The sequence below is a fragment of the Typopeltis vanoorti genome, chromosome 18 (assembly GCF_054136105.1).
Source record: "Typopeltis vanoorti isolate ZY-2024b chromosome 18, IOZ_Tvanoo_1.0, whole genome shotgun sequence".
Lineage (NCBI taxonomy): Eukaryota > Metazoa > Arthropoda > Arachnida > Uropygi > Thelyphonidae > Typopeltis > Typopeltis vanoorti.
The window spans coordinates 56,173,264-56,199,215 of record NC_143566.1 but is presented as its reverse complement, the minus strand read 5'-3'; the positions used below and the strand labels follow the sequence as shown (position 1 = coordinate 56,199,215).

General features: G+C 35.8%; 1 protein-coding gene across 3 annotated transcripts in view; it reads left to right on the top strand.

Moving 5' to 3' along the window:
• The window catches only part of LOC150096683 (polyisoprenoid diphosphate/phosphate phosphohydrolase PLPP6-like), a 38,719-nt gene extending 13,884 nt beyond the window's left edge, over positions 1–24,835 (top strand). For all 3 annotated transcript variants that reach the window (XM_090408074.1, XM_090408073.1, XM_090408072.1), the window contains exons 2-3: positions 8,797–9,094; positions 23,267–24,835. In XM_090408074.1, coding sequence (XP_090264200.1) covers positions 8,839–9,094; positions 23,267–23,664 — 654 coding nt within the window. In that variant the 5' untranslated portion in view covers positions 8,797–8,838 and the 3' untranslated portion in view covers positions 23,665–24,835. The remainder of the gene's footprint in view (positions 1–8,796; positions 9,095–23,266) is intronic.
• The last annotated feature ends 1,117 nt before the right edge of the window (positions 24,836–25,952 follow it).

The window sequence follows — 25,952 nt, the reverse complement described above, 5'->3', positions numbered from 1 at the left end:
ACAAAAAAAAACTGCATTTTAGAAGCATTGAAGTTGACTAGGTTGATTTCACTCCAATCAAGGATACTGTGAAGATCAGTGGTCAGGAAACTTATTATAGATGATCTTGGAGCATGAGATATTTGAGCACTGCAAGGCTTATCATGAGTAGGAAGAGGGTGGGTGAAATGATAGAGCCTTGACACCAGCATTGATAGAAAAATCTGAGGAGAGAACATATCACACATAGGGATCAATCTGAGAGAAAACTGGTGATTGATTTACACAAGGATGAATTCAGTCCATACGATGATAGCTTGTTGAGAAGCACTTGATGCCAGACCCTTTTTAATGCCTTGGTGTTGTCAATTGCAACAGCACAGGTTTCTCCAAACCTTCCCATGAAATGAATCTAAATGAGAGTGAGGTCAGGATATTTCCTGTGAATTTGGAGTGGCAAAATCCATACTCATGGTCACTAATTAGATAACATTTCTTAGGTGTTGGGAAAGCTGACTGTTGATAACCTTCTCCATTATTTTATTGGCTTAAACTAAAAACAAAATGATGGTACAACATGATGAAATGTCATGCCAGTGAGGCATCATCTGGTTAAACAGGAATTAAACAAGAATCCCATTCTTATGTATTTTAATTCCTGTTTAGCTGGAATTAAACAAGAATGTCAGGAAATGAGAAACACTGACTACTGCTGGAACAAATTCAAATTACCACCAGTAGAATTGAGGATAGGCACCATCAGTATAAGCAAAGAAGCAGAAGAATTAAATAATTACTGATGTTGACATAACTGGCATTGTTGAGATTCTCAGTATTTCCCCTCAGATATTTTAATCATCCTGTAAAATATCAGTATCATATTTATTGACTATTGCTGTACCTAATTTTTCGCCATCTGCAAAGCAACTGAATATTTCCCCTCAGATCATTTCCTGTATCATTAGTGAACACATTAAATAGTAGTGGCCCAAGTTCAGAGTCCTGTGGCATGCCACTAGTCACAAGCTCTGACAGGACTCTGCTCCTGAATAAACTATAGTCTGGTATCTCTCCAACAACCACTCTCTTATCCAAATCACCAACTTTATGTCCATAACCATTTGATGTAATTTATATATTAGGATTCCATGCAGTATCCTGTCAAATGCCTTTGTGAAGTGAAGTCGAATAATATCACTGTGTAGCCATTACCTTTATCCAACTCTGCTGTCACGTTATTATACAAAGTGAGTAAGTTACTGAAGTATGACTTACCCTTCACAAAGTCATGCTGTTCCCCATAGAATATCCCATTCTTATCTGCCTATTCCTGAATTTTGTTTTTAAATAAGTTCTCCATTACTTTGACCACTGCTCCTGAAATGTTATCCTTAATGCTGAAACCTCCTTTATGCAATGGAACTATTTTCATCTTCTTCCATTCTCGTGAGACTCTGTCTGAGCTGAGATGCAGGTTGAATAATCTAGTCAAGGGCACTACCAATTCTCTAGTATATTCTCGTAATACACGAGCTGCTATCCCATCTGAACCCATAGCAGTATTCGCATCTAGATTTTGTAAATCCTCTTTGAATCTCTTCCACATGCTTTTCTTTCTTTTTAACTCCTACTTAATGCTGTAACTCTTCCATTTAATTCCCAGTTGATTAATCTCTTAACTCTTTGTATGCAGTCAGCTATTTGTTCTTTCAAACATCCCTTTACCGCTTCCCATGCACTATTAACTTTTCTCCCTGAAGTATATCCTTCCACGGTACCACTCCAATCGATTTTTTGTTTCCAGTTCTGTAATTCCACATGAAACCCTTCTTTACTGAAAAATCCACATTTAGCCATCTCAAGTTTCCTAAATTCTTCACAATTCATTCTTATATCTCATCTACAGTCTAGAACAATTTATGACACAATTCTACTTATAAACACTTAGGCATGACAAGCGTGAGCTCAGTTAATATTAATCAAGGTTCACTATACTTAATAGTCCACCGACTTATCAGCTGTCAGCTGATGCCTTTTATTCCCTTATAGGGAGTCTCCAAAAGTTAGATAGGGTATAAAGGCCTAGTCCTTTGGGCAAGGCCTTTATACCCTATTTAGCTTTTGGAGACTGAATGGGCAATTCAATCTCCACCAGTAGCCAATCAAAGTTAGCTGGCCCATGTCTATCACTAATTATAAAATCCACCGATGAAGAGGCTGGCAAACAAGTGCTGCCATCTCTTGGTACCTAACCCAACAAGATGTTATTTTCTGAAATAATGTGACTACTACAGTTGATTTTCTTGAGTTTACGGGATGAAAAACCCAAGTTTCCAGGAGGAAAAACCCACTTGCCTGTGCCAGAGATCGATTAACTTGGGAACCGGTCAAAGAAAGGCTTAGATAAAGTTCCTCCAAGCGGTGACTAGACTTGAACTTAAGTCTAACTTCAAGCGACCAAGCACAGAGGACGTAAGTGCCACTTCCTAAACATGATGATATTAGCATTACTGAACAGGGAACAAGAACACGTAATTTGCATTAATTTGGAGCTATTACTCATTTTTACGATGAGTTAATGTCCATAGAATTCATTCTTGCAAGACAGTCGTTATTCGTTTTCTTGTCCTAGTGATAAAGTCCCTTTTCTTCTTGTTGTCTACCTGTTTTGTCCTTCCCACCAATTTCTTTGTCTTGGTTGCCGATTTCCTTTTATCCTCAGAGTTCCTTTCCTGGGTGTACGACATGGCTGAACTCAATTGCCTTTTCGCTGATGAATATCCATCTTGCCAACGACCATATTTCCTTACCGCCAAGCTTTCACTGACAACATGTGCGGACTTCCTCGTGTTAGACGTTCTGATGACTGGTAGTAGACTTTACATAGTGACGATCCCAGGGAAGAAAAAGACCTCTTTCTTCCTGAAGCAAAAGCTTTGATATCTTAAGTCTTATACCTACTATGTGCAAGACTTAAGGTATCAAAACTAGTGTGCATACTCATCTTGGAGTCATGTTAGCCACGAGATATATACCACAACTCACATGATGGCAATTTGAATAACACAAAGTTTTTTAACAAAGTTATTACATATAAAAGAATTGAATAATTTTATAAACATTGATAATTCCTTATATATATTTTCTTTAGACAAAACTTGTAAAAATGAACACGATACAACAAAATTTCATGTGAGGGTATTTCATGTGCATATATAACCTCACGTGAGGTTACAGTAGTGCATGTACTTAGCTGGTATTTTCATGTTTCAAAACTTAACATATCATATGCAAGGTCAGTATGCATATGATTTTTGATGAATGATGACCAGCATTAGGTGATTGAACTCAAGCATCAAACTAGACCTATCTGTGTGTCAGGTGTTGTGGTTAAGTTGTTGGAGAAGCTTGTGAGAACTAGGATCCAGAGTTGGGTTGACAACAATGGTATTATCTTTGCTGGACAGCATGGATTTGCTAAAGAGAGGTCATGTTTTAGTAATCTACTTATTTATTACAATAAAGTGACTGCTTCCTTGGACAGAGGGGAGGGATGCACAGTAATATACTTGGATTTTGCAGAGGCTTTTGATAGAGTACCTTATGATAAGTTGACAGTTAAACTAGAGCAGATGGGGTTGGATATTAGATTAGTGCATTGGATTGGAGACTGGCTATCTGATAGGTATCAACAAGTTGTGTATGGGGGTGCGATATCCATGAAAAGGAAAGTCACTAGTGGACTGCCTCAGGGGTCTGTTTTAGGGCCATTACTATTTAACTTGTATATTAATGATATTGGCAAAGATTTGGATGGAGATATTCAGTTGTTTGCAGATGATGCAAAGTTGGAACGAACCATAAAGAGTAGTGAAGATGTTGTGGCCTTACAAGAAGACTTGAATAAATCGAGTGATTGGGCACTGAAATGGGGATGTGAGTTCAATGTTGCAAAATGCAAGGTTTTAAAATTTGGAAAACAAAGATGGGATGCAGAATTTATGCTTGGTGAGAATATATTATTGGAGGTAGAGGAAATAAGAGATCTGGGGGTGATAGTGGATAAGGATCTAAAATTTAGGGGACACATTGCCAAAATTGTGAGGACAGCACAAAGGCTTCTGGAAATGATGTGGAGGACACTGAATTGTAAAAGTAGGGAGATTCTTGTTCCGTTGTATAAGGCTTTGATTAGGCCACACATGGATTATTGTGCCCAGATTTGGTCACCGGGTTTTCAGAAGGATGAAGAGATGTTGGAAAGCGTCCAAAGGCAACTGACTAAGGTAGTTTCTGACCTCTGGAATGTCGAGTATGAGGAAAGATTGGGAAGAGGTAATTTGCAGAGTCTGGTGGATAGAGACCCACAAGTTGGTAAGTGGTTGTTATAGGATCAATGGTGGAGAAGTTCTACAGAGAATAGTGGGAGATCAGGGGAGAACCAGAGGTCATCCCTGGAAACTGTATAAAGAGGGTGTGAGTAGGGGAGTGAGAGGCAGGTTTTTTTCGTGCAGAGTTGTGAATGATTGGAATGCCTTGCCTGAGAGTGTGGTGTCTGCAAGGAGTTTGAGTGTGTTTAAGACACAGTATGATGATGTGTGTATGTGATGTAGGATACTTGATACATAATACTTGATGTAGGATGATCCCTTAGTTTTTAGTGCATTGAATAAGTATATATAGCATTTCTGAAGCTTCCTTGAAGTTTCTGACCATCAGTTATTGTCCATAAATGGTATTTCTGATTTCTGCCTTAGTACACAATGATGTAATAATTATTAATTATTATTTTATTATTATGTCGAATTGCGCCATTTGTAATATTTATTTTTATGTTATATATATATATATATGTATGTATCTCCCCTCTTACTTCGTTATTTTCGAGTGTGCTTGAGCTAATACAAAAATGCCTCTATGCTCTAATCTTAAGCTCACTTATAATACTATTATGCTATTTTAGTCCGTTCGTAATCTACTTAGCTTGCCCCCCCCCCTCTTTCAGTGTCGTAAAGTATACTCTTACACGTGCTAGTAACATCGACTGTGGAAAAGCCTTTGTATGGAGCAAATTCCTCAATCTAGGTTGCTATAATTCAAGTGAATTAATCCTTAAAAATTTATTTTTGTTAAGAACTGCACAATTAAGGATTGTGTAAAAGAATTTTTATTTCTTTTACATACATGAGAATAATTTAGCTAAGCACATATAATAACCCTTAAATCAATCCGTGTCTCAAGCAATTCCGAATTACTCAGTCGTGGTGGTTACTTACTTCACTTTGGTCACACAAGTTCGATTATTTTTTTTTGTGAGACAGTGCATTGGTGAACAAAGATCAGGCAAGCTATTAACAAAACCGAACATGTTTATTTTAACTAAGACAATTAATATACAAAGGTAATGGGACATATCACGTGCCTGACTCTCTACATATTCGGTAAGACAATTCACTTAAGGTACTAAACAAAGAAACGTTTCACACTCAACTTAGTAGACACATGGATGGATTTCTAACAAACATATCCCTGCTCTCTATCCTGTTAATATAAGGCAAAATTATATTATACACATTCTAAGCATTATGTAACACAAGCACTATTCAAGTTTACAGTATTCTTTTAAGGACATTCAAACTCGCGTTCGGGCTTTCTGACCTCTTCAACACATTATGCCATTAGTTAAACAGAATCAACATCTATCGTCTATACACACAATCTAGACGCTATTAACATAAGGCAATTTACTTACAAGCTCACAATATCATGCACACTCCTGGATCCTAAAAGGTTAAGAGTGAATTTTGCTGGTTCCTTTCTCAGTCTTGCACAACAGCTGTGATCGGGTACTATCCGATGGTAGTCATCTTGCAATTTCCTTCCTAGGACAAATAATGTATTTCTCCATGATGTTAGAAACTGCTCCGGCTGCGACAAATCAGCATGCACTTGGATCTGTACATTCGTCGAAGAATACCTTGGAAGGATACCTTGAAAATACGACCTCTCCTGCTAACGATCTCCGGACAACTCGCGCGCAGGACTCTGTCTCTTCTCCTCCCCAAAAAGCTTTCTACAGGAACAAAAAACAAAAAAAAAGAGAGGGAGAGAGAGAGATTGCCACCCCAATCTCTGCCTTTTATATCATTGGACGTCCCTTGGCTTACCTTCTAAAACTTCCCAGATTTTCTGGAAGCGAACTGACGTCACCCATGCTTACGCTAGGTTTTGGCAGCAAAACGTCTATAATTTACTAGCTTAATCCTGTCTGATCATTTTTGTTACAAATGCTTGTGGTTCTACATTCAGTTATTCTTACATTATAGTACAAAATTTATTACATTAAAGTTGGCTATATACACTTCTAATTATAAGTATTTTATGGCCCATGTAAAATCGATATAGGTAAAAAATATTTCTATGTTTCACCATAAGAGATTTTACAATGACTTTGTTGCTTTGTTTGATAGTATAAGCTAATTTGGATTTTTGATTTATCTTCTTTTCCACATCTTTAACATGTTCTGACATGGGGATCTTTCCAAATTGCCTTGTTTGTCCTACATATCATGCTTCATGAACAGTGGTTTTTTAAACCCATGGTGTTTAACCCTTTAACTGCTGATTTTATATTCTACTGACATTCTCCCATGTGCTGAATTAATTTAGCAAAAAATTTATAAATAAAATCAATTAAAATTCTTATTGAAGTAAGAAGTCCAGACAGCATCATACATTCTTGATGTACACTTGTTCACTTACAAAAATGGCAATAATAGTGTTTTATAAAATTTGCATAATCGAGGGTGTCCGCTTGATTATGCAAATTACACACATTAATTTATGTAGAAATTAATCAAAATATACAGGATGGTCATAAAATAACTTTCCTTCTTTGGAGGCATCTGTAGCTAAAACCAATAAACGGAATGAGATCAAATTCTATATTGAGACTTTTGAAGGCATGGGAAGATGATTTCTGCGAAAAAAAGATTTAGTACCAAAAGTCGCTGATAGGGGAAATTTTGGCGCTGGCAGAGCCAAAAACAAAGCGGATAATTACATTAAAGGCAGATAAAATGGAATAATAACACTTCGACAGTGTAAGCGACAGCCCCCTCATTCCAGCTAGATATGTGACATGTTACAATGATAATAAGAATAATAAGAATTAAACTAAAACAACAACTTGCGAGAGACACAGAAATTAATATAGTGATTGAACTCACAGGAAATAATGTTTTATTCATTACAATCAGGGTCCCCTGGACCACATACATGATTTTCAATGGGCTGACCTTTCTTGTGTACAACAAATTGCATCCAGTGTGCGACATACTCTATAGCTGAGCATAAGGAGTCGGATTGGATGTTCATAACAGCCCATTTTATGTTCTCTTTCGAGACATGAAAGTTGGGAACACCACCAACATACGTAACGGATTTCATATACCCCCCACACAGCCCAAAGTCACATGGAGTGATGTCCGGGGATTGAGTGGGCCATGGCATCAGAAAGAACTGACTGATAACCCTCTCATTACTGAAATGCATTACTGAAATTTCACTTTTTAAGTGGAATTGATGGCACTGCTTTATTACATTAAAGTTGGCTATATACACTTCTAATTATAAGTAATGTGTATGTACAGTAAAATTTGCATAATCCTTTTTACCTTCGTTTACTGCAAATACTTGACTGCTTTCGGCTCTGCCAGTGCCAAAATTCCCTTTTGGCGACTTTTGGTACTAATGGAATTAGATATCAAAAGTCGCAAAAAATCTTAGAAATTTAGCACCCGAGCTGCATTCTTCTTCTTCTCAGTAGAAGGTACAAGAGAAGGGAAATGCCTTTCTTTGAGATGCAGTGGTTGATCTCCAGGTGATGGATGTCCTTTCAACCTCTCTGTTGTTCTGGGGATATGGTAGTTGAATTATTTCCCTGATAAGCATGAGTTGGTAGTCTGCTAATTTTGTTTTTTCCAAATCATTATAGAGACAGTGGGAATTTAGTATGGTCATATCCAGAAGGTGGAAAAATAGTTTTTTGTACCACTTCATAGTTTTTCTCATACATTCAACAGAAGTGACCATTCATAGTAACAGTTCATCAATTTGATCATCAGTAAGATAACGCAGATATTTACTGGTAGACGCCATATTGTGACATCGCTGAAATCCTCGCAGTTACATGGTTTATGCATCGTGCTGCATATGATTAGTTGCACCAGTTCAAATTTTTCTCTTTAGATGTCATACAAGGACAGAAACCCAAGTCAAATAAACTTCAATTGGTTTGCAATAGATGGAGGAACCTACCTGCGAAGTTTGAATATCTTACGACGATTCTTTCCATACTAAAAAATTGTCTGAATATAAGAGGCATGCCAACCATGTGTGTGTGTGTACACACACACACACACACACACATGGGCTCAGCAAAGCAGGCGTGTATTTCCGAGCCCGTAATAATACATTCTCAGCAGTTAAAGGGTTAAGGAGTGGATGAGATGGTTTAGAAGAATGCAAAAAGTTTAAGCTCTTGGATGGGGGAGGGAGAACGATGAAGTATTGAAGTATTCCATAAATTTTGTCTGTTACATGCTTGGATATGAGGAAAAATAACTGCACCTTTGTATTCTTGCTTGTTTGTCATTACCTGGGTGGGGGTTGCAAGTTATTGTTGAATTGGCATAATTTGTAAATAAAGTTTGAATGAAGTTTATTATGATAGTAATTCAGTAAAGGTGGCTGTTTTAGATAATGTAATGCTGTGAATATTTTTCATATATTAATTTTTTCATATGTTCTTTATAGAATTCATTGTATAAAAAATAAATTCATCATTAAACCAAGAAGATGACAAATACAGAAATCAGCAACAAACTTGAAAAAATGCCTTCATTCATCAAGCTTCTTCGACAGCTGGACATGAAACTAAGTGCTGCTTGTAGTGTGTGTGCATCAAAAGAATCGCAGCTAGCTTATCTACGGCCATATCTAAAAGGTCTTGAAATCTCCTGCCATGGAATTCCTTGGCTTTCGCTTTGCATGATAGTTCTTTGGTTTTCCAATAACAGTGAGACAGAAGCATTTTTCATGAATATATTAATTGGTAAGTGTAATTATGATTAAGTTATGATTTAGAAGAATGTATTATATACGTAAATTAGCAAAAGATCATTGCATGTAATATTCCTTACTGGAAAATCCTGGATTTAAATCCTGTTTAGGAAAATGTCATGATTTTCTGAGCTTTTAGCTGAATCTCACATAGTTAGCCTCAGCTCAAGGCAGCCAAGTTTTCCCTCCAACAAAATTTCCTTGGCTCATTTAGTCAGTTTTGTTTGCTATTTTTATTGTTCCTCACCAAAATAGCACAGCACTCAGTTTTCCTGAAGTCTAGACATTGCAGTAATTTAACTTTTCCAGTAGCAAAATTGTTGACTCTTCTATGTACATCTCCATCTGGCTTCAATTCTCTTCCGAGTTTCTGCAGCCTTAGTCATTAACAGTGATGCCCTTCAACTGGAAAAATCTGGATTTGAATACAGTCTAGGATGTAATCTTATTAGTGACTTTAGCTGATCTCATATGGAGATGGAAAGGTTTTATCCTCCTCTTGAATGTTTTATCCCTCAACTAGCTAGAAAAATGAATGCAATTAATGGACACAATACACTGGCCTTGCAGCCTTAGTTGCATTGGCCTTAAGTCACAACAATCCAATCCTTTCTCTTCTTCCATTGACTCAGCAAGAAGAAATGGCCAAGTATTTGCATTCCATTAATATCCACTGGAATCCCTTATAATCCTGCTCACTGTTCCATTGTACTGTAGATGTTAAGGCAATTCAAATCATAATTAGGTGTATATTTCTCTCTTATGTAGTTGGTCTCTTACAGATTGTGTTTGGCATTATAATAGTGGTACATGTGATGATAGCCATAATTTTTATTTTTCAGTTCATTGTTGGACTATAGCTTTCAATCTTAATGAATGCTCTGAAGAAGGATATATATTGTGAGTTTGAAAATTCCAGATTGAAGCTTCTTCAGGATACAAGGAATTATTTTCTGTGCCTTTCTAATCAAGTCTGAATTAGCCAGTTTGTGATGTGTGATAAACTTTTTCATCCTTTAAAACATGCAAACCAGTGTGTGAACACAGAATTAATTGTTATAATACTTATATGCATATAGAAAATATGTGGGTTCTCACCCTGGTTATTTTTCCATTTCTCTTGGTCTACAGGAAACAAATATATAAAATTTTACTATAAACAAATAACTTAGATTTAAAGGAAATGGTATTTAAAAGTACTCGATTCCTCATGCTGGAATCGAGTACTGAATAATGTGGGTAGTGATGAGGGGCCATCTGAATGGAGGACAATGTTCTGTTCTTGGGAGAGCATGAGTATTTCCTAAAAAAAAAAAAAAAGTGAGTACACGAAAGAAATGTACAGGCAAGATATGACTAAGAGCCTAACGTTAACCCAGTATTTTGCTATATTACCATATTATTTTCATTGATATATAAAGTTCCATATCTTTTGTTAGCAATATTTTTAAATTGGTGATGGAAACCAATATGATCAGTTGTATCTTCATCGGTGAGTGGATGTTTTTGAAGCATAGAAATTTAAGATGACCATGTATGCCATTTTATTTTTTTGTAGCTAATGAAATCTGAAATATTTTATGATGAAACCATGTTATATTTAAGATAAAATCTGAATATTGAAATTTTTTGTAATATTTTGCATATCTTTGTCAAGTAATGTTGGCATGATATTATAAAATTTATAAATTGTAGTTTAATATAGAAATTATACTAGCAAAAATGAATACTTGAAGAGGTGGACAAAATAATTAAAACATCAGGTAAATGCAGTCGACTATTAGAATTTGCTATAATATTTTATATTATGGACTGGCAAAGGATCAGGACTGTTCTATGTAGATATGGAGTCATTTTTCCATATAGAATAACCAGCCCATTTCAGAAGATAGTAGTTCAGTGCAAGAATACATTTCTATAATTGTCATGCCACAAAAAAAAAATAAATAATAAATAATAAAATTTTGTTAAAACATTTAAATGCTCAAGAGGTCATTCAACTGCAAAGGAGTTTGCTAAAAAAAAAACTTATTGCAGAGGGTCAAAATATTATAGTTACTCACTGTCTATAAGGAAGATCAAAGATATTAACAACAGCATTTAAATTAAAGATACCAAGAAATTATATTCTTATTTAATCCTTTATTATTATTATGTGACACCTCCAGGGAGTCCAAACTCTCATTGAGGGAAAGCATCTACTCTACAACTCTCCGTCTCCACTCAGTCCACCAACTACAGCAAACCAATGATATCTACTGTCCACTACTAGTATTTTCACAGACAATACAAACATTCATGGCGGGATTTGAACCCACAGCCTTTTTCTCTCATTTTCTAATGGGATTTTGCTAATGGGAAGAAGTTTGATGTAACTTGGAAGTTGGACTTTTTGAAATGCCATTTGACAAGTAAAATACATCTGGATGGTGTACACAAACTTAGGCATCAAAATTGTTCATTGCCAGCTACAGGAGTACTGCGTATGCTGCGTGAAAGTTCAGATGACTGAGAGAGAAAACGATCAAACCCAGAGTAGATTAAAGTTCTTATTTACAGTGTCTTATTAGTTGTTAAGATGAATAACTCTTCACTTTCAGTTCAACATATTAATGAACATATGGAAAAGTATGTTCAACTCCCAGACAGCTGGCAAAGCAAAAATTATGCGTTTGAATTTCTGGAAACAATCAATTTAATTGTTGAAAATGACATGTTTGAGCAAATGGCATCTGCAAATTTCCACACCTTAACCATTGATGAAAGCACTGCTATAACTGTTAACAAATGTCTCATTCTCTATTTTAAGTTTAGACCTAAAGATTGTAATGAATATAAAACATATTTTTTGCTGGAATAATTCAGTTGTAGGCATGTGATGCCTTCTCCATTGTGTTAGCTATTAAACAGTTTTATCAAGAAAAGAAACTTGATCTCCAAAAAATGGTGATGCTTACCTCTGATGGAGCTGCAGTGATGCTGGGCAAAGTTAATGGTATCGCTGCAAAACTTAAATTAGAAGTTCCACATCTTGTCCAGTTACACTGTCTAGCTCACCGTGAGGATCTGGGGATCTGTGATACGTGGAAGGAAATTAAACTAATCAGAGATATTGATACATTAATGAGAACAGTGTACACACTCTTTTCTTGTTCCACAGTGAAAAGACATGAATTTAAAGAAATTGTCGAGTGTCTGAAAATGCAGCTATTGCCTTCAGACCACTCAATGAAGTGCAGTGGCTATCCAGACATTTTGAATTACAGGCAATAATAAGAAACTATGAAGGACTGATCACATATTTTGAAAAAGACAAATCAAATGATCCTGTGGTTAATTATTGTCACAATAAATTAACTAACATGACATTCAAAGTAGCTGTTAATGTTTTAATTGATGTTTTTGAAGAAATGGTTCCTTTGCAAAATCTTACAAAGGAGTAACCTTATACCACTAGACAGTCATCATTTTGACAGAGGAAAGATTAACAAAATCAGGAATCAGTATTTAGAAGGTGATGCTTGCTGGAGTGACAGAGTAAATGCTTTACTTAAACAAGAAGAGACTGAACCAGTAGATACTAAGTCCCTGTTAAATTTTATAAATTGTTTATGTGCACATTTAGAGGACAGATTCTGTGAGATTGAGATACAAGAATGGTCAGTGTTTGATATCTCCTCTATTTCACATTGTGATTTCTCATTTGGTAGTGAACATGGTAATTCCCTTTGTCTTAAATATCATGATTTTCTGGATGATACTACTACAGAAATAATTAGTCAGTTTAATGATTTCAAATTTTCGGCACAAGAAAAAATTAAATGCAAAATGATATCAAATTTTACACAAATGACTGTATTTGCTCTTCAAAACGAGCAGTTTTGTGATTTGGCAAAGTTGATGGATATTGGAGGACCCTTCCTTGCATCTAGTGAAGACTGTGAGCGAGGTTTTAGTCTAATGAATCAAATAAAAAACTAACTTGGAAACCGTTTAGGAGAATGTCATTTGGATATGCTAATGAGAGTGAAAAGTTACCAATTATATGGAAATTCAATTAATTTAGATAATGTGTATAAAGAGTGGGTGAATGCCAAAAGATGGAAGAGAGAGAAAAATAAAGCTAGAACTAAACAAGATGAGAATTAGTAATGGCTTATTATGAATGTTTAACAAGGTAGAATTAGAAATGGGAATATTTTATTATGTATGTTTAGAGTTATTTGCAAAGTTAGAAAATTTAATTAAAGGCAATCAGTCACTAGTGTTCTTTTTTTCTTACTTTATTTCTTACTTCTAATCAGATCAATATTAAATACATATAAAATATTTATGTTAGCTCTGTGATTGATGTCACACAACTTACTTGGTGATGGTAATAATACACACACTTAGAATCCTATCTAGTACAGTCGGTATCGTGTTGGCCTTGCATGCGCAAAGTCCTCGGATTGAGTCCTGCCCAAGGCTTGTGAATTGTGATTTCCGACTGTTTACTGGGGAGGCTACTGCCATGTGTGGGAACACGGTGGGGAGTTGGGGTGACCTGGCTGACGTCCCATTGACACCAGAAGGTAAAGAGTGAACTAAAATCTTTTAACTTTTTTGCTTAAATGATCAGTATGGTGACTCGTATGGGTGCGCACATACTTTTCAAAAGAAGGCAAATTTTGCGCGCGCACACACACACAAATTTCTGCGCACACTCATAGCAAAAAATTAGAGGCAACATTGGATCTGATATAATGAGAAGAGTGATGAATGATGAGTCTCATGAACAGTATAAAGATCAAACCAGAGTGATGGCCATTTCCTTGGCCTTTCAGCAGGCCAAGGAAAATCTGAATGAATTTTATCAGTGTGTAGTAGGCAAAAAGAAGAATGATTGTGGAAGAATAATATAATGAATGTGGATGGTAGGAAAGTATAAGAGGCACTAGAAATGACTGCTTTTAAGTGTTCACTGTAGTCAAGTATATATTCTTGGCAGATGCATTAGCTTTCTGAATGTGGGGAGGAGAGCAGAACTGGATGAAAGAATAGAGGTGGATGAGTTAGAGGTATTAAAACTATTTCAAGAGTGGGCACAGTTGAGCACAGCAATTAAAGTTGCATGGGTATAGAAGGAATGTGTAAGACAGTTAGCCATGTCCCCGACCTGGTTGTTCACTTGAGTCTCTGCACATATATGATTCTTGATGAGTGGAAGGAGAGGAAGATAATTCCATTATACAAGAATGGGGTTAGAACTGATGCAGCAAATTATAGACCAATATATTTCTAGTGCAGTATCTCCCTCAAGGATTAATATTAGTGAGTGCAGGAATGGCAAACCCAAGGTACCTAATGCTGGACCATGCCTTACTTCATGTAATATGCATCTGTTATGTCATCTGTAATACCTTTCTTTCTTCTTGCTCTGTATTCCATTGACTTCTCTATTATTTCTATCTATCTATCTCTACCGTCCATCTGATTCAGACGGGTTGGGTCTCCTCCTAATGAGGAGTCATGGTGAAATAATGCAGCCAGCACACCACTCCTCTGCTGCATCAATAGTGGAGGTATTCATGACTGTGGTCTGTGTGTGTGTTCACAGGGCCGATTTGCCTGCTTGCGGGATGAAAAAACCCCAGCTAAACTGGGGGGAAAACCCTACTACCCATGCCCAAGACCGGCTAACTTGGTTATGGCCGAGGAAGATCCTTGAGCTCCTCATGTCTCTGACAGGAATCAAACCTAGGACACTCCTTCTCCAGGCATATGGTTGCAAAGCTCACAGCCACTAGGCTAACCACGCAGACCTCTATTGTTTACTTTACTATAAATATGGCATCTATTGTTGATCTGTTTTTCCTAAATCCTTGTTGCTCATCAGATAATTTACTCAAATTATTTAGTATATTCCAAATGTATTTGTGCATAATTTTAATGTTTTGCAAAGCAGCTTTATTCCTCTGTAGTTCCCTGGATTTGTCCTGTCTCCTTTTTTGATGATTGATATTTTAGATTCTTTCACCAGTCTGGTGTTTTTTTTATTTTAAATATCATATTTAATATATCATGTATTTCTTTTACTAATTGTTTCCCCCACCACCACCATATTTTAATAGTTCATTTTGGATCCCAGCTGATTTTTGGTTTTTTAGTTCCTTAGATTTTTTCAACATCTTTTCTGTTATTTCAAAAGTTATGTTATCCTTTTCATAAATATCATTTTTTTGATTATATTATGAAAATAATCTTTCCATTTATTCAGTCCAATACTTGCTAATTTTATGTTTTCATGTAGTTCTTTCGTTTCAGTTAGTATTACTCTTCAGATTTTTCTTTGAGTATCATAAAAATTATCATTATTAATAATTTTAATAATAAATTAAATTAATAATAAAATTATTATTAATAATAATTTTTATGGTACTCAATCTCTGACTCCATAGAGGTCAGATGGAGTCAGACTCATTGTGGGAGGTACACACCATTACATACAAATCTCATCCAACTGAATAAATTGAATCGATGGGTTTACATTCAAAATGCATTCCACTCATCAACCACTCTCCATGCAAAGTGCCTACTCCTCACTCCTTTGCCTACATCCTTCTTATACAGTTTCCAGGAATGGCCTCTTGTTCTATCCCCCTCTCCCATTTTATGAAATATTTCTTCCATGTCAACCTGATAAAACAACCCTTGACTAACTTATATGTTTTAATCATATTTCCCCTTCTCTTGCTATTTATGAGGCTTTGCAGTTTAAATTCTTGTAATGTCTTCATATTCCCTATTCCAAGGACACTGACCACCTCTGGACCCATTCTAATATGTCCTCATCACCATGAAAACCCGATGACCAAATCTGTGCACAATAATCCGTGTTAAGCCGTATACAATGGAATCATAACCTCTTTATTTCTGCACATCAGGGTTCTCTGCATCATTACCATTATCCAATGTGGCAACTTCACAACTTGTGCAATGTGGCTCCTGAATTTCAGATCCTTGTCCATCACCACTCCCAGATCCCTCATCTCCTCTTTTCCCCCATTTAAAGTTTCCCCACTAAGTGTATACTTTGTATTATCCCACCATTGTTTATCAAATTTCAAAACTTTACCCTTCAACATTGAACTGATAGTTCCATATACTTGCCCATTCATACAATCTATTCAAGTCTTCCTATAGGGCCATAACATCTGCATTGCTCTCCCCAATTTTGCATCATCTGCAAACAGCTAGATATCTTCAGTTAAACTCATCCCAATATCATAAATATGCAAATTGAACAACAATGGTCTGAAAACTGTCCCCTGTGGCACACCACTAGTGACCTTCCTCTTTCAGGATACTGCACCTCTATATATAACTTTCTTATACCTATCTGACAGCCAGTCACTGATCCAACTCAAAAGTTGGTTATCCAATCCCACATAACTCGGGATATACAAATTGGCCTATAATTTGTAGCCACAGCCTTATCACCACCTTTATGCAGCAGAACAATTTTACCTTCTTTCCACTCTCTTGGAACCTGTTGTAAGACTTATTAAACAGGCATGCCAGCACTACTGCTAATTCCCTGGAACATTCCCTTAAGACACGTGGTGAGATGTGTCATCAAACCCTATCACCTTATTGACATCAAGTTTATTTATTTCCTCATACCTCCTGTTCACTCACAATTAAACCGTCCTCTCCTATGTACTCTGCACTTGAATTTTTCATTATTTCATCCTGAAACACCCTTATAAATTATAACAAATTTAGTTTAATCCTTTATCCAAGTGTAAGCAAACAAAGTTTGCACCTCAGTATCTTCAGGACTGAGGCAACTCGTGGTAAAGGTGGACTAAGCTCTTATCATTTGTCTTAATATCTCCCATATTGCAAAGAAAATCTCCTTGCGGACATGTATAATGCTATGCATTAAGGGAAGGGGCACTACCCAGACCAGTTTTGACCTTTATTGAGGTCCTTAGTGGGAGCCAGACCCAGAGGTTGTGATACCAAGGTGGAAATAATGGAGAAGTCATATTTACCTATACGAGTTGCCAAAAGGTGTCTCACCTTATTATTAAATTACTCTGGATTTAGAGGAAAGATGTTGGAAGCTTTTTTTTTTCCTCACTTGGTTAGACTATAATAAATTTAGTTTAATCCTTTATCCAAGTGTAAGCAAACAAAGTTTGCACTTTTTGGCAACTTGTATAAGTAAAAAATGACTTCTCCATTACTTCCATCTTAGTATCACCACCTCTGGGTCTGGCTCCCACTGATGAGACCTCAATAAAGTCAAAACCGGTCTGGATAGTGGCCCATCCCTTAATGCATAGCATTATACATATCTGCAAGGAGATGTGCTTTGCATTATGGGAGATACTAAGACTAGTGATGAGAGCTTAGTCCACCTTTACCACTAGTTGCCTCAGTCCTGAAGATACTTCAGGTGCAAACTTTGTATGCTTACATTTGGATAAAGGATTAAACTAAATTTATTATAGTCTAACCAAGTGGGAAAAAACTTCCAACCCTTATAAATTGCTCACTGAATACCTCCATGATGTCTTCTATGGCACTTACCATTCTACCATTTTCATCCATTAACATCATCTTACTAATTATTCTTCCTTCTATTACTTGCCACATATCTGAAAAACTCTCTAGGGTTTTTCTTGGCCTGATTTGCTAATTTCTGCTAATACTGTAGTTTTGCTGTTCTTACCAATCAAATCACCCTCATGCAATTGATTGCTGCTATTATTCATCTTGTGCTGCCTGCATAGTATCTTTTTCCAAATTTCATGCTTAATGCCCTTATTCATACATTTGACCTCTACTTTATTCAGTCTTTTGACCTTTAGAATACATTTGCACATCAATGTTGTTAAATATCATTTGGTCAATTCCCACGCAGCATTTATCTCCCTTCTGCTTAACACCTCATTCCATGCTATAACTCCTAAGCGTTTCATAATCACCAGCCTTGTACTTTTGCATATATCCTTTCCTCACAAGTCTTCATATGGCTAGTCACAATCCAGGTGATCACTTCATGATCACTCTCACCAATTGGAGGAAAATGCAAAACCCCACTCACAATCACATTCTCTGATGAAATGAACAGATCTAAACCTCTCGATCTTCGTGTGTTCTCCTTCATATATTGCCTGAGATAAGTGTCTCTCAAGAACTCGAGAAATTCATTTTCCTTACAGCCAGATACCATATCTTCATTCCAAACTATACTGCCATAATTAACATCGCCCTTCCTTTGTTCACTAACCCAAGTTGCTTATACATTTTTTCATCACCACCCTCCACATTCTCTTGCCTAGTAGGATCCATCTAACTCTCTCTCTTCCTGTCAACCTCTATCTCACACCATACCAACTCAAAACCACTGCCACTATTTACATTTTGCATCTTTACTTTGCGTGGACATAATTCACCTTCTGTAATCAACAGCACCTCCTGCCCTCTTCCTTGTCACGTTCTAGTTCTTTGAAGGAGCTATTTCAGGTAAGTGAAATATAGGGAATTAAAGCATATAAAAATTGCTTTGAATTATGTCCTTCAAATTACTATTCTGAGCAGCCCTATTGTTAATTGCACTTCTGGTAGGCTGTTTGATAGCTTGCAGTTGTTAATGTCTTATGCGGTTGTATATTGCAGTATTTTGAAAGTATATCCCTTTCAGAGTGGTTTTTATCTATTGAAGCAGAAGTTGGTGAATGAGGAACCATGGGATGCAGCACTAGAAAAAAAAAGTATAAAATGACCTTTATGTAGAATGTATCTTTATATGGTAATATAGCATTAGATTAAGTTTTTTTATATTACCTCTCCCTATACACACATGAGAGATTGAAAAACTTATGGCACACATCAGTGGCATGTATGGTAAGGGGTTAAGTTGATGTTTTACTTGAAGAGATGGGATTGTAATCCATACAAACAATGTAAGGAAGACTCTTTCACTGGATGAAGGTATTATGGAGTGAAACAGGAGGACATGAAATTGGTTCATTTGGTTTGAAGGTGGGCTGTACATAGATGTTGATCATAAACTGAACAGCGTCTTAAAAATAGAAAAGGCAGAGCCTCTGTAAAAGAATGAATTAGAGAGAGAGGAGAGGGCATCAGCTAATCAATCTGATTAACTGATGCCTTCTTTCTTTCTTTTAGATAATGTGAAGAATTTTTAGAAATGTTGGGGTGCAGTATTCAGATGCAAGAATAATATTCTAAGACAGTTGTAGGTATCCTCCCGCAATGAGTCTTCGAACTCAATCTAACAGATAAGCTTAGGTGTTGATGGTTATTCATGACTTATTTTTCACGGTATTAACAACACCACAAACACTTTTATCAACAAAGATGTTTTATTAACGCTAATATTTCGCTGATTTTCAACTCAGCATCACCAGAGCACAACACACATGTAAACGCGACTGTGAGTGAGTAAAACATATAATTGCAAAAGACCAAAGATCTAAAGTCCTATTTTTGGCGCTCTCTAACGGAAAAAAAAAAAAAAAAAAACAGCAGTTATCCAGGAGTTTTTCTTAGGATAACCGTCTCCCAAATTTTTGGCAAATTAATGCAACCATATTTGTTAAGTTTGGGTGAATTCTTCAAAGCCATTGCTGACTCAAAAAATAATCTTTCAGATCTATAACGACTCCTAAATAGCACATTCGTTTTCCTCCAACTAATCCTGTGTGAAGGAGTGTCCAAAGCGTGGTCTGCCAGTCCTGACTTGCCATAGTAATAGTAGCGAATGTATCTTTCATGTTCTTCCAGGCGGATGTTTACTGATCTTCCTGTTTGCCCATAACAGGCCAAGTCACAGTCACATGGAACTTCATACACTCCTGGGTGTGCTAAAGGGTGAAGTTTATCCTTAGGTGAGCGGATCAGAGTTGCCAGCTTGACATGAGGTTTGAAGGTGGCGTGAAGGCCATGTTTCAACAATACTTTGGCTATCTTTTCCGATGTACCTCTGATATAGGGAATAGAAATGATCATGTTGTATTCTTGTGTATTAGGGGAGGGTAGAGTAATGGGCCTATGTACTATTTTATTTATTTTGTAGGGATTGTAGCCGTTGGCTGAGAACGTATGGTGCAGGTACTGGAGTTCAGTGGCCAGAGCTGTATCATTAGAACAAATGGCTCTGGCTCTGTGTGTAAGTGTTTTTAAAATGCCATACTGTTGGACTGGATGATGATGTGATTGTTTATGTAGGTATCTTCCTGTGTGTAGGCTTTCTGTAAATAGAAAAAAATAGTGATCCATCTGAAAGGCAGGTGACTAATGTGTCAAGAAATGGTAAACAGTTATTTGATTCTTTTTCTACTGTGAAGTGAATTTTGGGGTGTTGGCTGTTTAGGTAGGTGACAAAAGCATCCAAAGTGTCTTGTCCATGGGGCCAGATGGCAAACACATCATCTACATAGCGCAACCACACTTGTGGCTTGTATGTAGCTGTGGTAAGTACTTTGTTTTCAAAGTGTTCCATGTAAAAATTTGCTAATGGGGGAGAGAGGGGGGGGGAACCCATAGCAGTACCATTGATCTGTTTGTATAATTCCTCCCCCCCATGTAAAGTAACCTGCATTCATGGTAAATTGAAATAATTCAAAAATATCTGGGTGAAATTTAGACTTGATTAAATCAAGAGTGTCTATAAGTGGTACATTGATAAATAAGGAGGTGACATCGAAACTAACCATAATGTCTGAATTTTTTAGGATTAGATTTTTAACCAGTGTTTTGAAATGGATTGAATTTTTTACAAAAGTAGAGGAGTTGCCAGTAAGAGGGGCAAGCGACTTAGCTAAATGCCGGGCCAGTTTATATATGGGACTATCTATGCTATCAACTATGGGGCGTAGGGGAATATTAGTTTTGTGGATTTTTGGTAATCCATAAATACGGGATGTTTTAACATGAATTGGTTTTATTTTCCTGATGATTTCTTTGGGCCATGATGTCACTTTTTTCAGTAATTTTCGGACTTTTTTCTTTTGCGACATCGTAGGGTCTCGATGTATAATTTGATATGTGGAACTGTCACATATGAGACCTTGCATTTTTCTGTTATACTCTTCTTTATTCATGATAGCTGTTGCATTTCCTTTATCGGCTTTTGTAATAATAATATTTTTATTATTATATAACTTTTTTAGGGCAGTTATTTATAGACTTATAGACACTCTTGATTTAATCAAGTCTAAATTTCCCCCAGATATTTTTGAATTATTTCAATTTACCATGAATGCAGGTTACTTTACATGGGGGGGAGAAATTCTACAAACAGATTAATGGTACTGCTATGGGTTCCCCCCTCTCTCCCCCGTTAGCAAATTTTTACATGGAACACTTTGAAAACAAAGTACTTACCACAGCTACATAAAAGCCACAAGTGTGGTTGCGCTATGTAGATGATGTGTTTGCCATCTGGCCCCATGGACAAGACACTTTGGATGCTTTTGTCACCTACCTAAACAGCCAACACCCCAAAATTCACTTCACAGTAGAAAAAGAATCAAATAACTGTTTACCATTTCTTGACACATTAGTCACCTGCCTTTCAGATGGATCACTATCTTTTTCTATTTACAGAAAGCATACACACACAGGAAGATACCTACATAAACAATCACATCATCATCCAGTCCAACAGTATGGCATTTTAAAAACACTTACACACAGAGCCAGAGCCATTTGTTCTACCGATACATCTCTGACCTCTGAACTCCAGTACCTGCACCATACGTTCTTAGCCAACGGCTACAATCCCTACAAAATAGATAAAATACTACATAGGCCCATTACTCTGCCCTCCCCTAATACACAAGAATACAACATGACCATTTCTATTCCCTATATCTGAGGTACATCGGAAAAGATAGCCAAAGTATTGTTGAAACATGGCCTTCGCACCACCTTCAAACCTCATGTCAAGCTGGCAACTCTGATCTGCTCGCCAAAGGATAAACTTCACCCTTTAGCACACCCAGGAGTGTATGAAGTTCCATGTGACTGTGACTTGGCCTGTTATGGGCAAACAGGAAGATCAGTGAACATTCGCCTGGAAGGACATGAAAGATACATTCGCTACTATTACTATGGCAAGTCGAGACTGGCAGACCACGCTTTGGACACTCCTTCACACAGGATTAGATGGAGGAAAACGAATTTGCTATTTAGGAGTCGTTATAGATCTGAAAGATTATTTTTTGAGTCAGCAATGGCTTTGAAGAATTCTCCCAACCTTAACAAATATGGTTGCGTTAATTTGCCGAAAATTTGGGAGACGGTTATCCTAAGAAAAACTCCTGGATAACTGCTGTTTTTTTTTTTTTTTTCCATTAGAGGGCGCCAAAAATAGGACTTTAGATCTTTGGTCTTTTGCAATTATATTGTTCACTCACTCACTGTCGCGTTTACATGTGTGTTGTGCTCTGATGATGCTGAGTTGAAAATCAGCGAAATATTAGCATTAATAAAACAACTTTGTTGATAAAAGTGTTTGTGGTGTTGTTAATACCGTGAAAAATAAGTCATGAAGTCTTTGGACTCCTTGAAGGTGTTAGGAATAATAATAATATTCTAAGATTAGGCAGATTTAGGAACTGTGGTTAGCTGTAAACGGAAAAACAAGAGGAAAGGGCAACAAAATTGCACTAGTCTTTTTGGAGACTGAGGATGTGATATGTTTGTACTAGACTAGAGGTGTAAGTCATTATGAGATGAAACATATAATCTTGCCTGGACATCTAGGTATTATTAGTGAAATCTTTCTTCTTCTGACAATAAAGATCTTTTGCCAATAGTTTATTGAAATTATATCTTTTCATCAGTAGAAATGAAGAAAATGTGAAATAGAATCTCTTTCTTTCCTCCCTTTTGGTTTCTTAATCTGGACTTCCTACCAGAAATACTGATTAGCTTTTGTTGTTCCTTGTTTAATGGGAGATTTGATACACACACACACACATGGGTATTTAATATCTATGTAGTTAATAGTATGAGAGCTATGAGGTTACAGTGTTGCCATAGAGAGTAACACATTTTTTACTAAATTATTGACCTATTCACTTTTGTTGACTCTAATATGTTCAACAAATTAACTTGGAATCCTTTTTTTTTATTACAGCCTTGCTTCTTGACATTATATTTGTTGCAATTTTAAAATCTCTCTTCCGGAGAAAGAGGCCTGCACTCAATGAACCAGATATGTTTTTGACATTGGCTGTTGATAAGATGTCTTGCCCATCAGGACATACATCAAGAGTAATTATGCTGGTATATATAATGATTAGTAACTGTCCATCAATATACATTCTGCATCCTCTGTTATTTTTGTGGGCTGTTAGTACATGTGCTTCTAGAGTGATGTTGGGTCGTCACTATATTGGTGATGTAGTTGTTGGTGCTATTTTAGGATTTTTTGAATATTATTTGATGTGTATAATATGGCTTAGTCCTTCTGCAAGTAGGTGGTTTGCTAGTTTCTTCAGAGATGCTGGAAATTTTTTGGGTGATGAAATTTAATATGTTGACATTTTGAATATGTGATAACTTTCTACTTTTGTGATACATTTACTGATAAAAACTTCAAAAGAAAATAATATGGCTTATAGAAGGTGATATTTAGCATCATGATTTTATAGTCATTTTAAAAATATTGTGGGAAAATTGATAAAAATAAAAAGAATAATTAAAAAAAAAACCGGAATATTTATGCACTTAAAACTCTAGACAGTTTATCATCAATTAAGGACTAGTACTGAATTCAAACGTAACGATTTTGAAAATTTGTTATTTTTGTAAAGAAGATCAAAAACATATTATAAAATAATGTTATTTTTAAAATAATTTTTAATTAGATATTTCATGCATTAAGAAAATTTTTTGTTACATGATTTAGATGAATTCTAATTTCCTAAACTGTTGATTATTATTATTATATAGAAAAAATATTGGTAAAACACTTCGCTCTTTATGAAAGATTATATGTAGAAATGCCTAAAAAATTTTAGGCATAATCTACATATTTGGGCCTATATCAGGGAAAGTTGTTTCATATCAGATTTAGTAAATTTGTCAAATATGTCTAGTCATATTTACTAACTTAGATTAATTTTCCTCATGCTTTAATTTTCAATTTAAATACTTTATGAATTCTGATATTTGATTATACTTGTATAATATACTGTATAATTGATTTCTTGAATCCTTGTATGTGCACAAGTTAAGAAATGGGTTTATATTAAATTTCTTCAGTGCAGTCTTATTGAAGGTTATTCTTTCCAAAATACTACCATTCATTTCTACAGAATTTTTACTTTTAATAATAATAACATTGGTTATACTATGTTATGTATAATGTTGAATAAAAGAAAAGTAATGAAGCAAAATATCATTTCCAAAATAATTTACTTTTCATCTCCTGTGTGTAATGCATTGTGAAACTAGCTTTTAACTTTCATAAACATAAAAATGTACTATGAATTTTTTTAATTCAAATTGTTAATAAAATTAAAACAGCTATAGATGTTTTGTTATTTAATAAAACTAATTTAATGTGATATGAAGGATGGCTAAATGCAAGTGGTTAAATGTTAAAGTTGTTAATTGCTATTGTGTTAATTGAGTTTGTTTTTTTTTTTTTATTGTGTTTTAAATTGTACAAGAATTCAGAGTTATAAACATAAATAGTGAAATTTTGGTCTTTATTCCCTTATGAAAAAATTTTGTTTTCATGATCACATTATATTAAAGAAAAAAAAAAAAGTTGGACAAGGAATGTTAACTGACAGTCGATCATTATCCCAAATTCTGATTTCATTGGATGGGTTATAGCCATGAGATTGTTTTGATTCTCAGGAATTCCTCTTTTTTCACAAAAAAAAGGAACTAACCTCAAAAAATGTACATTTAATATTCATAAATGAATTTTAAAAAAGTGAATTATCACATGTTATATCTTGACTTTGAAGTGGATATATCATATCAGACACCTGTTCATTCCTAAATTAACTTCCATTAAAGGTGAAAGTCCAGTTAACATATTCATAAACTGAGCATAATGTGCAGACATATACACCATCTTACTGAAAAATGCAGTTAGATTCATGCTGCTTCTCATATTTGTAGAACAAAACCACATTTTTAGTATGTTCAGATACACAATTTGATTAGTTTCTTTCTCAGATAAAGCACAGACCATTTTGGTTGATGTTGCATGTACATTATTACATAATGTAATTCTGGGGTTGATGATTGATAGAAACCTGAAATTTAGGGGACATATTGCAAAGGTAGTGAAGGTAACACAGAGGATTGCTGCAATAATGAGAAGGACACTGACCTGCAAAGATAAAATGGTTATCATTCCATTGTATAAGACTGATCAGACTACACTTAGACTATTGTTCTCAGATCTGGTCCCCAGGATTTAAAGGGGATAAACTGTGGAAAGGGTACAAAGGCAGATAATAAAGATGGTGTCAGGACTGTACAATGTTAGTTATGAGGGTTGGCTGAGGGAGTGTGGACTGCAGAGTTTGGTGGATAGAAGAGGAGATATGATTGAGACTTTTAAATTGTTGAGAGGTGGCTACAGCATTGACACTGGGGCATTCTTTTGCTTGGTTGAACAGCGGGAAGGAGTCATGACAAGGGGCCATCCCTGGAAGTTACAAAAGGAAACTGAGCAAGAGGGTGAGGAGTAGTTTCTTTGCATGGAGGGTGGTTTAACCATGGAATGCATTGCCTGATAGAGTGGTGAGAGCGAGAACGGTCAATGTGTTTAAGGAGTGGTATGATAGACTTTGTGT